The sequence below is a fragment of the Ambystoma mexicanum genome, chromosome 2q (assembly GCF_040938575.1).
Source record: "Ambystoma mexicanum isolate Mex_15411 chromosome 2q, UKY_AmexF1_1, whole genome shotgun sequence".
NCBI lineage: Eukaryota > Metazoa > Chordata > Amphibia > Caudata > Ambystomatidae > Ambystoma > Ambystoma mexicanum.
The window spans coordinates 1435257982-1435275386 of record NC_090924.1 but is presented as its reverse complement, the minus strand read 5'-3'; the positions used below and the strand labels follow the sequence as shown (position 1 = coordinate 1435275386).

The 17405-nt window shown below is 45.5% G+C and overlaps 1 protein-coding gene across 1 annotated transcript; it reads right to left on the bottom strand.

Moving 5' to 3' along the window:
• Positions 1-16024: 16024 nt before the first annotated feature.
• LOC138568871 (ATP-sensitive inward rectifier potassium channel 10-like) lies at positions 16025-17050 on the bottom strand. The gene has a single exon (XM_069646653.1). The coding sequence runs from the start codon at positions 17048-17050 to the stop codon at positions 16025-16027; it is 1026 nt and encodes a 341-aa protein (XP_069502754.1).
• Positions 17051-17405: the final 355 nt, after the last annotated feature.

Below are 17405 nucleotides of genomic sequence, written 5' to 3'. Positions count from 1 at the left end.
TAAAGGCAAGTAAGAAGGAGGTTTAAGCCTTCCAGTTGCATTCCAGTAGGCCAATACTGACCCTACTCCACCCCTCTATAATCATCCAGGTTGTGGTAGCCCTCAAAAGGCAGAGAAACACAACTAGGATAGGAGAACAAAATGCCATCCCATCCTGTGAGTGTGTCAAACCTCAGAGCAAAGACTGTGTGTGTGCCTTGGAGCACAATCTCACTAATTTGGTGCAAATCGCGTAAGTGGGTTCATGGGAATGCCATGCGTGTGTGTGGGCTTCATAACCCAGATCACTTGCTCACTTCTTCACTGTGAAACTCTGTCCAAGGCAGTACTGTCCCATTGGTGAGAAGTGTCATATTTTCACATTAACTATGCTTAGGCACTTTGGGTTATTGAATAGTGCTGCTACATTCGGAGTAATTCCATCCCTTTAAATATATTAGCTCTTGTATAACCACAACAGTGTTGATTTATTCTGATGATGATGAAGATGATGTTAGACTTGCTCAATAGTTCTGGTTCTGTATCATTAAATGTACTTCAGATCTTCAGAGTCTCGGGAGGATAGCTCAGGGGCAACGTCCTCGCCTTGGAAGCAAGACGACAAGGAGAAACACAGGTTCGATCCCTCTGGGTATATCATACCTCTACATCTGTGCACCCCTCTTGCCAAAAGGGGTGCACAGAGGGGTGCACAGATGTACAAATACACCCAACCCAAAACGATTTTTAGAAATTGAGGGACAGACTTGCTTTGCATCTGTGCCTCCATTTCTAAAAAACGTTTTGGGTTGGGTGTACCTCTACATCTGTGCACCCCTCTTGCCAAGAGGGGTGCACAGATGTACAAATACACCCAACCCAAAATTATTTTTTAGAAATTGGGGGACAGACTTGCTTTGCATCTGTGCCTCCATTTCTAAAAATCGTTTTGGGTTGGGTGTACCTCTACATCTGTGCACCCCTCTTGCTAAGCGGGGTGCACAGATGTACAAATACATCCAACCCAAAACGATTTTTAGAAATTGAGGGACAGACTTGCTTTGCATCTGTGCCTCCATTTCTAAAAAACGTTTTGGGTTGGGTGTACCTCTACACCTGTGCACCCCTCTTATCAAGAGGGGTGCACAGATGTACAAATACACCCAACCCAAAATGATTTTTTAGAAATTGGGGGACAGACTTGCTTTGCATCTGTGCCTCCATTTCTAAAAATCGTTTTGGGTTGGGTGTACTTCTACATCTGTGCACCCCTCTTGCTAAGCGGGGTTTACAGATGTACAAATACATCCAACCCAAAACGATTTTTAGAAATTGAGGGACAGACTTGCTTTACATCTGTGCCTCCATTTCTAAAAATCGTTTTGGGTTGGGTTACTTCTACATCTGTGCACCCCTCTTGCTAAGCGAGGTGCACAGATGTACAAATACATCCAACCCAAAACGATTTTTAGAAATTGAGGGACAGACTTGCTTTGCATCTGTGCCTCCATTTCTAAAAATCGTTTTGGGTTGGGTGTACCTCTACACCTGTGCACCCCTCTTATCAAGAGGGGTGCACAGATGTACAAATACACCCAACCCAAAACGATTTTTAGAAATTGAGGGACAGACTTGCTTTGCATCTGTGCCTCCATTTCTAAAAAACGTTTTGGGTTGGGTGTACCTCTACATCTGTGCACCCCTCTTGCCAAGAGGGGTGCACAGATGTACAAATACACCCAACCCAAAATTATTTTTTAGAAATTGGGGGACAGACTTGCTTTGCATCTGTGCCTCCATTTCTAAAAATCGTTTTGGGTTGGGTGTACCTCTACATCTGTGCACCCCTCTTGCTAAGCGGGGTGCACAGATGTACAAATACATCCAACCCAAAACGATTTTTAGAAATTGAGGGACAGACTTGCTTTGCATCTGTGCCTCCATTTCTAAAAAACGTTTTGGGTTGGGTGTACCTCTACACCTGTGCACCCCTCTTATCAAGAGGGGTGCACAGATGTACAAATACACCCAACCCAAAATGATTTTTTAGAAATTGGGGGACAGACTTGCTTTGCATCTGTGCCTCCATTTCTAAAAATCGTTTTGGGTTGGGTGTACTTCTACATCTGTGCACCCCTCTTGCTAAGCGGGGTGCACAGATGTACAAATACACCCAACCCAAAATGATTTTTTAGAAATTGGGGGACAGACTTGCTTTGCATCTGTGCCTCCATTTCTAAAAATCGTTTTGGGTTGGGTGTACTTCTACATCTGTGCACCCCTCTTGCTAAGCGGGGTGCACAGATGTACAAATACACCCAACCCAAAATGATTTTTTAGAAATTGGGGGACAGACTTGCTTTGCATCTGTGCCTCCATTTCTAAAAATCGTTTTGGGTTGGGTGTACTTCTACATCTGTGCACCCCTCTTGCTAAGCGGGGTGCACAGATGTACAAATACACCCAACCCAAAATGATTTTTTAGAAATAGGGGGACAGACTTGCTTTGCATCTGTGCCTCCATTTCTAAAAATCGTTTTGGGTTGGGTGTACTTCTACATCTGTGCACCCCTCTTGCTAAGCGGGGTGCACAGATGTACAAATACACCCAACCCAAAATGATTTTTTAGAAATTGGGGGACAGACTTGCTTTGCATCTGTGCCTCCATTTCTAAAAATCGTTTTGGGTTGGGTGTACCTCTACATCCGTGCACACAGATGTAGAAGTATACCCGAACCAAAACGATTTTTAGAAATTGAGGGACAGATGCAAAACAAGAGTATCTTGCTTTGCATCCGTCCCACAATTTTAAAACATTGTTTTTTACCCGGCTTTTACCCGGACAGCCAGAGAGAGACACAGTATGGGTGGAACAAAGGGCCATCCATACTGCGTCTCTTCTCTCTGGTCTAGGGGGGCCGGAGCACCCGCATACTCTGCGCCCCTGAAACCAGGCCGTGGCCTGTAACTGCCTCTGGTGCTGGGGGCACCAGAGGCAGTTACAGACCACGGTCGGTTTATTTATTTATTTGTTCAATGTTTGTCGGGTCCGTGGACCTGATTAATTAATTTATTTCTGCATTGAAATAGATAAATTAATCGGGTCCACGGACCCGACAAACATTGAACAAATAAATAAATAAACCGGGCCGTGGCAGAGGCAGTAACAGTCCTCCGCCACGGCCTGGTTTATTTATTTATTTGTACAATGTTTGCCAGGTCCGTGGACCCAATTAATTTATTTATTTCTGCAATGTTGGGTCCGCCCAACATTGCAGAAATAAATAAATTAATCGGGTCCATGGACCCGACAAACATTGAACAAATAAATAAATAAACCGGGCCGTGGCCTGTTACTGCCTCTGTTACCCCCCCTCCCCCTTTTTAGGGGGCACCAGAGGCAGTAACAGTCCTCCACCACGGCCGGTTTATTTCTTTATTTGTTCAATGTTGTCTGTACAGCCTCGCGGGCCACATGAAATGGCTTGGAGGGCCACATTGTGGCCCGCGGGCCGTATGTTGGACAACCTTGCTTTAGATGGTACCACGGGATCACACTAACCCAAATCTCATTGAAACAGATCAATTGATAACTTTGTATATATTCTCTCAACAATTGAAACACTCCCAGATACTTTATTACCTCCCACCCCTCATACATGATTGGACAAAATATTTACAAAGAAGTTCTATCTTTATGTGTTTCTTTCCTTCTCATTGGTCATCGACAATCTTTGCAACCATCTTCAGCTCATGTTTAAAGTCCACCTTTGCTAGGAATTGGTCTGTGGTAGGTCGTGACATCATGATATAATAAAACATTCACATATAAACATAATGAATTACTAGCAACAACTGGCCTATGGCCTTTTAACCTGTGTGATTGCACATGGTCCACACGGATATCTTGGCAACACAAGGAAAAGCTGAGCAAATAGGATCTCTTTGAACTACTGATTGCTATGCCATCCCCCCTAGTTTACGGACCCCACTTAAGTCATTCTAATTTATGCGACTACTACTCAAGCATGTATAGCCTCTAGTTTCACCCTGAGAAAACAATTGAACACCGAACACCATGGCCTCGGGCTCCACCATTATTGCTGGCCCAAGAAAAATGTCCAAACCCCTCTGCGGGACTTCAATGCAATGGGCAAGATTACATCTGTTCCTTGCGGAACTGTTAAGCCATACACCACTGCATCCTGTTCGCCAGATGACCTTCTACTGGATGACTCATTATTCCTCCATCAACCCCCAAGCTTGCGAAACCAGAAGTTCTCAGTTACATGAAATTCATTGTGAAACTTCTAACTGCAAAGTCTGAATAAATTCACAAAAAAACACTATATGCAGATTGATATAAACCCCTAGTTAAACTCCTTTTATATGTTTCAGCATGTGTATTGTCTTAAACATTTTATTCCTTCTTTAATGCAGGATTTCAGGACAGGCCCTCCTCTGCATGTGCATTAAAACCCCCTCTGGCTCCCACTTTCCACAGACTTCAGAGAATGGCGTGTGTGAATCGTGTTCATGTTACATTTGGCGGTTTTAACATTTTATCTTTCTAAATGCATGTAAATCGAATATGTAGCAGTTCTAACCAAAAAGTAACACTAAAAGTAACGTATCCTATCTATAATTAACTACACTTGATACATATGAAATTGCAACATCACACTCAGTTCGCCGCACACCAAGTCATCAATATGGTGCAGGCAGCAAAAACCCCTCATGATCGTGGGGACCCTTCGTGACCACCACTATAAGTACCATTGATAGCATCTTTTTAGATGGCAATCTCTATCAGTAGTGCACCAGGACACCTGGAGATTCCTAGTCCAGATGTTTGTTTGTTTTGTTTGTTTGTTTTGTTTTATTTGTATTTATATAGCGCACAACAGCCCGAGGACATGGTGGCACTTGTTACAGTACAAAGCTTAGTTACTTAGTTACATGGTCATTAGCAATATATATACAGGTTGCAATATAGTTACATAGTCATTAGCAGTATATATATAGGTTACAATACAGTTATATTACATTTGTATTATATTACAATATACATGGCAGAAGTAGAGGAGGCAGTCCTCCACTTGCTAGTTAAGGAGAGTGACCTTGAGGTTGTTGCGGAAGACAGAGATAGAGGTTTCAGCTCTAAGGGTGGCAGGGAGTGAGTTCCAGAGTTTCGGTGCAATATAGGAGAAGCCTAGACCTCCCGCTGTGGCTCTCTTTATGCATGGTATGTGTAGCTGGTTGATGTACTGAGCTCTGGTGGGGAGAGTGGATGTGGTCCTTGATATTGCTTCAGATAGGTATGCTGGAGCGGTTTTGTTGATGCACCTGTGAGTGATGGTGATGATTTTCAGAGTAATACGGTCTTTGACCTGGAGCCACCGTGCTTCACGTCTGGCGTGGGATATGTGGTCTCTTCTAGGGATTCTCATGGTGGCTCTGAGGGCATTGTTTTGTGTGGTTTGCAGTCTGTGAATGTTTTTGGCAGAGGTGCCAGCTAGAAGGGCGTTGCAATAATCGAGTTTGGCTCCTATAGTTGCTCTAGCCATGGCCAAGCGGTTGGGGGTTGATAAGTAGGGTTTAATGGCATTGATGAGTTTGGTGCTGAACGCTGATGCAGAGGCTGTGGCGCTGACTTGTTTGTTCATCGATAGATTTGCATCAATGTGAACACCTAGAGTCTTGACAGAGGATGATACAGAGATGGTTGAGTTGTCTATGTTGAAGTTGTTGTATTGGGGGCTTAGTTTCGATAATGTGTTTGTCTGGCCCAGGATGAGAATTTCAGTCTTCTCCCCATTAAGACAGAGGCCATTGATTGCCATCCAAGTTTGGATAGTGGCATAGATGTTGTGAAAGGCCGTGGCGTCTTGGTGATAGAGTCCAGATAGGGGTAAAAGTACTTGAGTGTTGTCTGCATAGTTTGTATATGCAACACCCATGGAGTCAAGTAGGTCAAAGAGGGGTTTTATGAAGAGGTTATAGAGGGTGGGGGCTGTACAAGATCCTTGGGGGACACCGCAGTTTATAGTGGTAGGATCTGCGTTAGCTGTGTCGGAGTAGAGCTTCATGGCTCTTCCTTCAAGGAAGGAAGTGATCCAGGATGCTGCTTGATTAGAGAAATGGGCTGCATGGGTGAGGTGGGTGGTGAGTGTTTGGTGATCTACCAGGTCAAAAGCAGCTGATAGATCGAGGAGGAGGAGCAAGGCAGGTTTGCCTTTGTCCATGATCTGTGAGATTTGATTTTTTAGGTCTAATAAGGCGGATTCTGTTCCATACCCGACACGGAAGCCAGATTGTCTTTTGCCTAGTATGGAGTTAGCTTCTATGTATGATTGGATCTGGATGTGAGCTGCTTTGTCCAGGATTTTTAGGAGGAACGGGACTGTCGTTATTGGTCTGTAGTTGTTGGGTTGCGCTGGGTCAAGTGTGGCCTTTTTTAGAAATGGCTGCACCCAGGCTTCCTCGAGATTGTTTGGGACAGTTCCTGTTTGGAAAGATGCGTTAATGAAGGAGGTAAACAGGGGTGCTAGGTCATTGGCGCATTCCTTGATGATTTTGGGAGGGCAAATGTCTGCTTTGCAGAGGGATGGTTTGAGGTTTTTGATGAGATTAAGGACCTCAGGTTCAGTGACGTTACTGAAGGAGAATTGAGCGTGATTGAGATTACTACACTTGTCTTGTGTAGGGCGGTTGTTTTTTGGTTTGGGAGGGCTTTGCAGTGGTTTTGGATTTTGTTCTGGAGGAGTTTTATTTTGTTGAGCATGGCGTACTGAATGCTGGCAAACCAGGCTTTGTCTTTAGTTATCTCGTCAGCGGTAGCCGGAGGAGTGACTAATTCATTAAAGATTGCAAATAGATCTTTAGCTTGGGAGTTGGCCTTTGAGATCCTATCATTGAAGGAGTTGGATTTTGCTGCTGAAATGGCTTTTTTATATTGGAGGGCTATTTCTTTGAAGAGGCTCTTATTTAGATCACTCGGATCCGTTTGCTAGTTTTTAAGCGACTGGCGTTTTTGAGCCCGGAGGGTTTGGAGTTCTTCCGAGAACCAAGAGTTGCAGTGAAATGATTTCTTTTCCTTCTTGCTTTCAAGTGGGGCTATAGAGTTTATGGCATTGGTGAGAGTATCATTGAAGATAGCTGATAGTATATTTGGGTCCTGAGAGAAAGGTGGTGCTAGGCAGGGGCTATTAAGGTGGGGACACAAGTTGTCTGCGTTGAGTTTTTTAGAACTTCTTATTGTGGCAGGTGGTGCGTGGGTGAGAGTCTTAGGTTTAGGGTTGGTGGGGATGAGGAATTCGATGCATGTGTGGTCCGTCCAAGGTAGGGCGGTGTTTGAGGTAATGTTGGATGCACAGTTGTGATCCATGACCCAGTCAAGGGTGCAGCCTTTGGATTGAGTAGGGGTGAGGACTCTGGGAGAAACCTAAGTCTGCCAGTTCTTTAGCTAGGGTTGCGGCGGATTTATCCTTAGGATCATTGTATCCTAAATTTAAGTCTCCTAATAGAAGGATTTTGGAGGACTTTTTAATGTTGTTGCTGAGTCGATGGGAGAGGTGCTCTTGGAAGTCAGCCGGGAGGTCTGTATAGGAGATGTCCGGGAGATGTGATACCAGGATTCACCACCAATGTGATGATCCAGATCCTTCACTCACTTCAACATGTAAGTCAAATGTGCTGGGGGTCAAAACGCTCGAAGAGCTTATAAAGCATGGCCACTTTAGCCTTTGTCAAACCCACAACATAAGTACATTCTAGCGCAGATAAAGCTCGGGTAGCTCTACGCTTCACATCAGAGGTAGAGGCCCAGTGATGCAACTGGAAGTATCTCAATCTCTCATTTTCGTCCAAGTTTAACATTACTTTGCATTCTACAAACGTCTGTGGGCTCCTCCTATATATAGCTGTCTGAATTCCTTCAGAACAGCCCTTTCCACACATTCGAATCCTTTCTTCCGAACCCCTGGTGTGAAATCCGGGTTACCTAAGAATGGGGATAGTTGGCCCAATCCCTGAGCTACCCCCCACCTCCCAATCACATTGTTCCAATATGAGAGAGAGAGAGACCAATGTTGATGTTAAGAGATGGATATCTCTCTCTGGGATATCATTTGGCATTAGTGAAGGGGAGTTGTGCAAGAGGGACTGTAGATAAGACTTGCTCTGTGTGTAGCCATTTAGGGCAGGATAACATTTGACCCCATTTAAACACATGTGAGAGCTGTGATAATATAGATAGCTATATGGAACCTCCATACCCCCTACCCTTGCACTCCTCAACAGGACTTCCATATGAAAGAGAATATTTTACTCTGAAAGCTTCCAATGGGGAGCGCAAGAAAATGGTACAGCAGTTTAGGTATTAACTTTATCTCTACTGCCGTGCCTCTGCCTAACCAAGAGTCTTTTTGAGTGTTCCAACGATCCGGGGAGCTAGTGTAGTCGGCAAACAGAGATGGATAATTAAACCGAAAGAGGTCTTTCACAGCTGACGGGATCTTAACACTCAAGTAATTTATTGTTTCATGCCTCCATTTTATTGGACACAGCTGACCCTGACTTTTTACAGGGAAGTGAAGCCTTTAGCTTCACTCCCATGGACTTTTGCTCATTTTGTTTTGGGGAGACTGACTATTCCTTCAGACTATCAGTCCTGGGAAACTATGTTTCCCTTTTGTCTTTTTACCTTTTGGTAACTTTTTAACAGTGCACACAGCATCTTACAATGCAGTGGGGATACTTTTGTATCACCCTAGTCTGTTACATTTGAACATTCACATTTACTGCATCTTGATACTAATTGTGGTTCGTGCCATGAGATTTTCCGCTTGTCCTTTGGCCATATTGTTGTTTGGACTTCTTCCTGCCTTCTCAGGTCTGGAAATCCCTTATTTGGTCATGCATTTGCCTGGGAAAGCTGCTGCTTTCGCGGACAGAGATGCCTTTATGGGAGGGCAAAAGGGGCTCTTGCCCCAGGCCCCCACCTCGGAGGGGGGCCCCCCACAAGGCTGCATGATCCTTTGGAGCCAGTTTGCATTGTGCCAAGCGTTGGGATATTTTATGGCATGCTGCTGAGGGTAAACCTATTGCCTGGCTTTTGTTGACGAGAACTTTCTGCTCTGATTAATTCATCCACTAATGCTTTCTGTGTTCACTGTAGTATACATAGTTTATACATAGTTTACATAGTTTATGCATTCACTATAGCACCTTTCTACTGGGACCCTCTTGATCATGTGCAACAGCCAAAGTTGAAATACTAATTGATACATGTGAGAGCTGCAATAGTTCAGAAGATAGCTTAGTGTGTTACACACTCATTTCAGAGATATCTGTGTTATATGCAAGATTACAAAACCAATTCCAGCAAATGCCGACACAGCCTTTCCTATGTCGGAAGGCGATAAACCTGCATTTATAAGTACTTTGTTTTGTAGCACAGCAGGTGATATTATCGGCAATGTCACTACACCAGATAGCAGTTGCTATAAAAACAAAAACATCAGTATGGTGACAGTCTAGAAATCAGAAATCGGTTTCTTGAGGCAGGTGGTTGTAAAACCTAGGCAACCACCACTAATGATGAGAATAAGTGTTAGTCTGGAGAGGTGATTAGGTAACCATATTCAAGACTGTGAAACCAAGGCATTCGTTCTCGTGTCCTTGCTTTGTTAGTAGACGATACAGTGATCCTGGACAAATCATCTTATATCACTGACAGTACTGTGCTGTCGTCTGTGAAAAAAGGTTGCCCTTCTCACATGCTGGTGGCATTGCTTTGCCCATTACCTGATCTTTACTTTTAAATAGGCCATTTGAGTGGGAGGGGTCCTACACAGAAGAAAGCAACCAGATATTGCAGGCCTCCGGCAAGCACATTTTAAGGTCTGCTCATTTGACACAAAAACGGTTTGCTTTTTTGTACAATTCAAAGGTTTATCTGCACTTTTATAAATAACAATTTCACAAGCCTGTGTTTTTAGCATATTTAAAGCTTTAAAATACAAACGAGAAACCCAGAGAAAATATTTTAATATCACATCAATTAGACTGCGGGTTCTTTAATACTTCCCTTGATGATGGAGACAATAAAGCTAAAACTGTAATGTTGGGCTATGCGGTTTGTGTACTTTCCATGTCACTTCTGTACAATTGGTAGAATTTGCAGAATGGGCCTGAATCCCAGCATCACTGCCTAACCAATGTGTGATCCTCATCTCATTTAATCTCATATTGCCTAATCTGTTAAAATTATCAGTCCCATAACCTTTTAAAAATGTCACCCTTTAGAGTGATGTCGTTCACAGGGTATGGTCTTCAAAAAAGCCTCCCACTTTCTTTCAATGGTTATGGTGTTACTTCCTTATTGTAATAGTGAGCATTTACACATTGCACACCACAACCACTTGTTTCTTTTCTCTTCAATGGTAACACTACTTGAAAAATATGCCCTTTTAATCTCAGTCTCAGACACCTTCTAATCTTCATTCACTATCTATGCTATATCTGTAGATTGCTTCTTGCTTCCAATTGGTCTCCTGTATCCATGCTTGAGCACTTTTGCATTATCAGCTAATCTGAGTTGTCTATTCTACATTATGTGCACCTTTTTCATAGGATCTGTGTCCTGCACTCATACTATGGCAATATACCTTCCTTGTGGCTGCTAGTGATGAAAAGTGTCCTGTACCTATGCTACAACACAAGTACCCGTATCGTGGACAGCTAATGTTACCCTTGAAATGCTGCTTCTTTATCATTTTGATTACAGCAAGAATAAAGAGAGCAATGGGACTGAAAGGGAGAACCTATTCTTATTTTGCGAGGCAACATATCAAGCTATGAGTGATGATCACGAAGGGGGTGGGGGAGTGTGACCAGATATTCAGACTCCTTAATTCGTTTTTGTTTGGTGGAGGGGGGCCCCACAGGTGTCCCTGCCCCGGGCCCCAAAAGTGCTTAAGATGGCCATGTTCGTGGGCTACTGCTGGCCCAGTGTGTGTGGACCCAGGAAGTAGTTGGGACTGTCTGGTCCCACTCCACATCTGTGGAATAAGAGAGTTTGGGTGTGGCGCATCAATGAAACCCAAAGTGGTCCTTGATTGGACCACTGCTGGCTGTTTGAATGGTGCAGATCCTTACCATTGGTGGGCTTGGACTTGCTTCCAGCAAGGATTTAGGATAAATAGAGGACCCCTGCAGCCATTTCTTCAGATCAGCATTAGAGCCAAGTATCATGTGTAGAAGAGCAGCCAACTGAAGACCTGTGTAAGACTCCTGAAGCGGTCCGGCATCCTCTTCCTGCGTTTGGCCTGGTGTAGCCTTGCTGCACTACCTGCTCTGTGAACGTACTGAGCGCTGCTTCAATCTTTGAACTAGTGGGACCAGCCAGCCTCGATGAGGATCCAGCTGTACTGAGCCTTAGGCAGTGTCCCTGGACCACCCGGTGGACTGACCTACTCTCTAGCGGGCTACCTTGCCGTTCCATGTTCATTTCCAGAACTTAGTATTTGCCAGCTTGTGCCACACGCCACCTTCCTGGCAGGTTTCAGATTCTTAGATTCAAGGGATCCTGTACTGGAAGGTCTTCTTCAATGGCAACTGGACAGATGCCTGTCATTGTTGCGGTGTGGTGACCGTCAGTGGAAGTCACTTTCCTGTGTCCTCTGCGGTGTCCAGAAGAATCCTGCTTGCCTTCTTCACCAGGGGTTGCATCCAGCCTCAGCAGCCGACCAGAGAAATCTTCAGACCCTCAACCCACAGACATCCTGCACCATAACAAACAGCGGGAAAACCTACCTCAAGCGACCCCCATTCGACCCATCTAGTCATCTGAGAAAATCAGAGTCATGAGGGTAAGTAATTGCAGCACATTCACCTCCCCCTTTTCTCCTTAGAATAAACCTTAGAATAAACTTTGGTCATTCAATTCTATCGCATTTTGATCGTCAGATCTAAAAGCTTGTATCTAAAAGATAGGGATATTATTTTACTGAACTGTAGCATTGTTGAAATATCTTCTGGAACATTTTCACCACAACAAGAACTCTTCCTACATCAATCCCCTCTCCTAAGAAGAAGCCATGCGACTTTTAGGCACAAGCCCCCTTACATCATAGGGATTGGACTTATGAAGTGAGGGTATTATTCTTGAGAACTGGTTTCATTCTACTGCACCACTACGTACCTTCTTTTAGTTGCCTAATTTGAGGATGTATTTCTACAAACCTGAAGGTGACTGTATATGCCTTTGATAATAGAGTATTGCGTGATATTACTACCTGCTTATTTCATTTCTCAGTGTGTGTTTTTGGGCCTATAATTACAATGATATATTTCTTCTTACATCTCTAAATTGAATTTTTGTGTGCTTCACTGTGTGGCCTCATTGTGGACCCCTGGTCCCACTCACTTTCTCCAGGGACTAGGGACTCATTACAAGTTTTGCGGTGCGGGAAAAATGCTGGTAAAAGTGGCAGTAATTGTGTCACTGACACTTTTCCTGCACTGTAAAACTTCAAAACAGCCTGTACTTCTCGCCTCAGCATTACCGGTGCCAAAAATACCGCCAATCCCCTCCATGGAGTCCCATGGGATGGCGATTTACCGCCATTGCCAAGACCTGGAATATGCCTGTAATGCTGCGATATCTGGCACCAGTAAAGGTAGGTCCGTTTCCCAGTATCACACCAGAATTACCGGCGGGATACCGGGAAACTTGTAATGAGGGACTTTAAGCCTTGACTACTCTCCACGTTTACCCTGATTGGGTTTGGCTAACCTCTCAGAGTTCCCCTATTATCTATAACTAGGGTGGCCACCTAAAATCTGTCCGCAAGGCCAGATTCTAGAAATCCATTTTCAAAATCCCTCTTGTAGCTCTACTCCAATGAAATGGTTTTGGCTTATAGGTGACATAGTCAAAACCCGTAGCCAGATTGGCCCTTCTGGCACAGATCTCAGTAGCAGGCACCTTTCTCAGCGAGCTATCTGTCCTGAGATGAGCATGGGCCGTGTAGATGTGGATAGCTAGGTGCCCGCCATCCGCTTGCAATGATGACTGTGGTGGGCAGGCATTGTAGAAAGTGCCACAGGTACTTTAGTGATGCTAAAAGCAAGTGGCAGCATTGTTTTCGCCCTGTTCTGGAATAGCGTGTGTTGATGGGGTAAAGTAGAGGATCTGGCCTTAGCCTGGTGGTCTTTCCTGCTGTTATTGTCTAAGAAAGACCCTTGGTAAATGGGGTGCACTCAGGGTCGGACTGGGGCATAACATTGTCTCGGGCACCAGTGAAAAAGTGGCCCATAGTTGCAAATGACAATTCATTCATTTTGTGGCAGACTATCTGAATATTACCAAAGGGGGTGTTTTCTGATAAAATGTGATCCAAATTGTGCAATTTAAAGAATATTTATTCAGCAACACTGGTCAAAACTACTAACAGCATAATGAAGTAACTCATCAAACTGTCCCACTTTGACCAAACAAGTGGCCCACGTTGACCAACAGACAGGCCCACGCTAGCATTTTGTGTTTTTGGTTCAGGCATTGCCCTATAGGACAGTCCGAGCCTGGCTGCAGTTCTGCGTAACCCTAGGACGTTTGACCTTGCACCACCTTCCAGCGAAGACCCTCTAATGCCCATCCTGCTCCATAGAAAGACTTAATCCAGAGCCACTCCTTCATGATTTATGCATTTATTCATAGTTGACGTATAAGCCACCCTCTGTGAAGCGCAGTCACCTTGTGCCGTCGCGGTGTCAGAGTGCTAGCGAGCGGCAAAGTAAAAGTGAAAAAGGGATAAGAGCACCTGTTTCATAAAAAACATTTTCCATACAACATAATCCTCACAAAATGGAGGCAATGCAGGATTACTTCCTCCTGTACATATCACACTCACATGATATTAACAACTAAAGTCACGGATGAAATCCTGCTAAGACGTTTAATTGTCGCAACACTGGGAAATCTCCTGATTTTATCATCCTGCATGGCAGGGATCTGCTACCTGAAACCCTCCAGATGTTTTGGACTGTGACTCCCATGATCCTTCACCATTGTCTCTACTGACTAGGGCTGATACGAGTTGGAGTTCTTCTAAAGATCTGGAGAGCCAAAGGCTGCAGGGCCCTGCTGTATGGTGTTCTTACTTGGCTAGTTCAGACCTCCCTGTTATTACAGAATTTCCACACCCACTGAGTTGGCCACACCCACTGAGCATTTCCTCCATAGTTAAGTTCTCCCCATTGCCAAGAGTATATCCAAGTTCGAATTGTAGAATTCCAAATTACTTTGGAAATAGGGCACGTAAAATAACAATGGCTTTGGAAAAAAACTACTCAGATTCCTGGATGGTTTACACACTTAGAAGAGAAGATAAAGCATGCTACAGACAAGGCCTTAAAAAAAAATATACCAGTGTTAAAAAAAGAAGTTACGATAGCCAGAATGTAAGTGCCAAGTAGGAGGGAAGGCAGGATCTGGGTAAAGACTATTGCGGGGCCTCTAGTGTTTCTGGAGTTACTACATGGAGATGCCGCTTTACCTGGGTTCAAGGATGCACTCAGTGAGTGTGAGTTCTGTATATCCCACACAGGCCAGGCTAGGCGGATATTGTCTGGTCCGGTTGCATCGAAGGTGAGGGTCTGCGTCTCTGCAAGTAATGATTGGAAATATATGGGGTAGAACAGCGACTCAGAGGCGATCAGCAAGCTATGGAAACCCTTACTTCTAGGCATGTATCACGTGAGCCCTCCACACCCTCCAAGTCCAGTTCTATCCCCTCCTCCTCACCTGAACCTTGAGGTGTGTCTTGACTCTTCCTTTGTTTCTTCCTTCCTATGGCTCCTTTTTTTTGTAGAGATACGGCTTGCTCCAAGAGGTAGCCACCATGGTTGCTGATAGACCACAGCGCATCACTGGCTGCTCTCTCGGGACAAGCCCTCCAAAGGGGAAAAAAGCCAGAAGGCTGAAAAAAGAACCTTATAGGAATCCTGAATGTGATAGTGGATCCTGTTGTATAGTGGTCTGCCGAGATCTGAAGACTGCGCTAGTTGTAGTGCTGGCGGTAGACTGCAGGGAACCTCAGGTTGCGCTGGTAGGAGATCTGGCAGCAGGTTTGAATGGGAGTTGTAGTGCTGGCGGTAGACTGCAGGGAACTCCAGGCTGCACTGGTAGCAGTTTGGCAGCAGGTTTGAATGGAAACAGGCAGAAAGAGGGCTGGACTCCACAAAAGAGATGGAAGCGCCGGGGAGTCTGGAAGGATAGACTAGTGGGAAGAGACGGGACAATGAAGGACAGGGGGAAAAGCGGGAAGGTTGAGGGAAAAAGGGAGGAAATACAAGGAAAAGGACACGGGGAGAGGCAAACGGAAGAGGCACAGGAGGAAGCAGGATAAAGGAGGAGCACTTCGGGAAGCACAGGGCACAGGGCAGGTAGGAGGAGTGCACAAGGCTGGAAGCACTGGACAAGCAGGGAAGCGTATCACCAGGGCAGGAATAACCACGGTTGCAATGCGATGGCCGCCGGCTACAACAGGAAGTTAAATCCTCCGGTGGCCGCACGTCGCAAACGCTAGACCGGTAACAAGCGCAGGGACGCCAAACGTAATGGAACGTTCAATGGCGTCCAAGCCGCCAGCGATTCCAGAAGCGATGGGGAGCCCAGCGCGTGACAGTATGCAAGAATGTGGATCAAGGGGGCAACCCACCAATCACGGTTCCGTGACACCTTCCGCTTCATTGGAGGAGGGGATAAACACTATTTTCTAAATTGACGCAAAGGTCCCTTGGCCTCTTGATCTACGGGATGGAAATGCGTTGTGCCTTGCATGGCAAGAAGGCTCCCTGACTTCATGGCAATGTACTGCAGAGCTGTCTGGTCTCCCAATGGATGCCATACCCAAGGAGACCTCATTACCCATTGATACTCAAGCCAGAGAGCAATACAAGCCAGAAAAGGCCACATATTAGATGGACACCCTATCAGACCCATCCTGGTGGACCACTTCTTATCTGGTAGGAATTACATCAAATGTCTGTTTTCTCTTTTTCCAGGGTTGAGTCTCGGGTCACCATGTCCAAAGCAGTGGGGGTGGCTCTGTAGCGACCCTTCTCTGTTCTGGTCACCACAGGGAGGAACTGGTAACCCCACATGATGTCGGTGGGAAGGTAAGAAGCACGAGTCTGGCAGGTTGCCCCAGTGGAAGCAATGATCCCGGAGAGGACTACCACAAGCTCAAACCTATGTTGGGAAACATTCTTATTTGAGAGTCCCCAGAGTGGACTCTGCTCATCCAGGCGATGGCAGAAGGAGATCGGGAACGCCAACAGAGGGTTCTGAGTGGACGCCCCTTCCAGGAAACAGATATCCTTCTGAACCAGGTCTATGGCTGCTCCAGCACCACCTGGTTCTGCAATGAACAGTTTGGCAGACACGCAGCAGTTAATGATGAAGCACTTCTTGGTATCCGCTACTCTAATCACCAGACATTGGACACCATTGACAAGGGTGACCAACACCTTGCGACTGAACCTGACCATTGAGGACCTGCGGCTGGGACGTGAGAATTCAGCTAAGATCATTGCGGCCAACACAGTGTCCAGCACCATGCCGAAGAAGATCTGCAAGACGTGGACAGCAATTGCCAGGGGGCATTCCTCCGAGATCCGGCGCACCCCATATCCAATGGTGGCCTGGGTCTCCAGAGAGAACAGGAAGGCACTGGTGAAGCTGTTCACATTTGTCATGCAGGATGTCTGGTTGGCTGTTAGTGGGTCCTTCAAAAGGTTCCCATGTGCCAACGTCACAACGTACCAGATGGTCCCGAAGAGTACCCAGGAGGCAGAATGAAGCATGGGCATCACCAGAAGCTTGCAGTGCCAGGGCAGGTCCATGAGGGTGCTCCACAGGTCAGCCTGGAGGAAGTGCTGGTCAAGATTTCGGATCTCAATGTTGATCTCTCCACAGCGTCCAATTAGTCGGCTCTGGTGGGGGGGTGGAACTTGCTGCTGCTCCACCAGCTCTGAGACCGTTGCCACAGCACTGGAGTCCATCACGAGTCACCAATGATCTAATGAGAGTTGAGACAATAGGAAGGTTTTATTAGGAATTTAGAGAAACACTCAGACTTTTCTCGCCCAGGTTGCAGCTATCACCTGCTCATATGGTTGCCGCCGTAAACCCCCAACCATATACATGATTCCAGACATTATTCCAATCCCATTATTCCAATCCCCCCGAAAACAATGGCGATATGAAGATGTCAGAACCAGGAAACACCAGAAATAGGTCAATATACACCACCCTTTGGACCTCACAGTAATACACCACAACACCACGTTTATCCAAATATAGCAAGCCATAACCACCAGACAGTGCATGCTGTCCTAAGCCAAAGGTTCTGAGAAG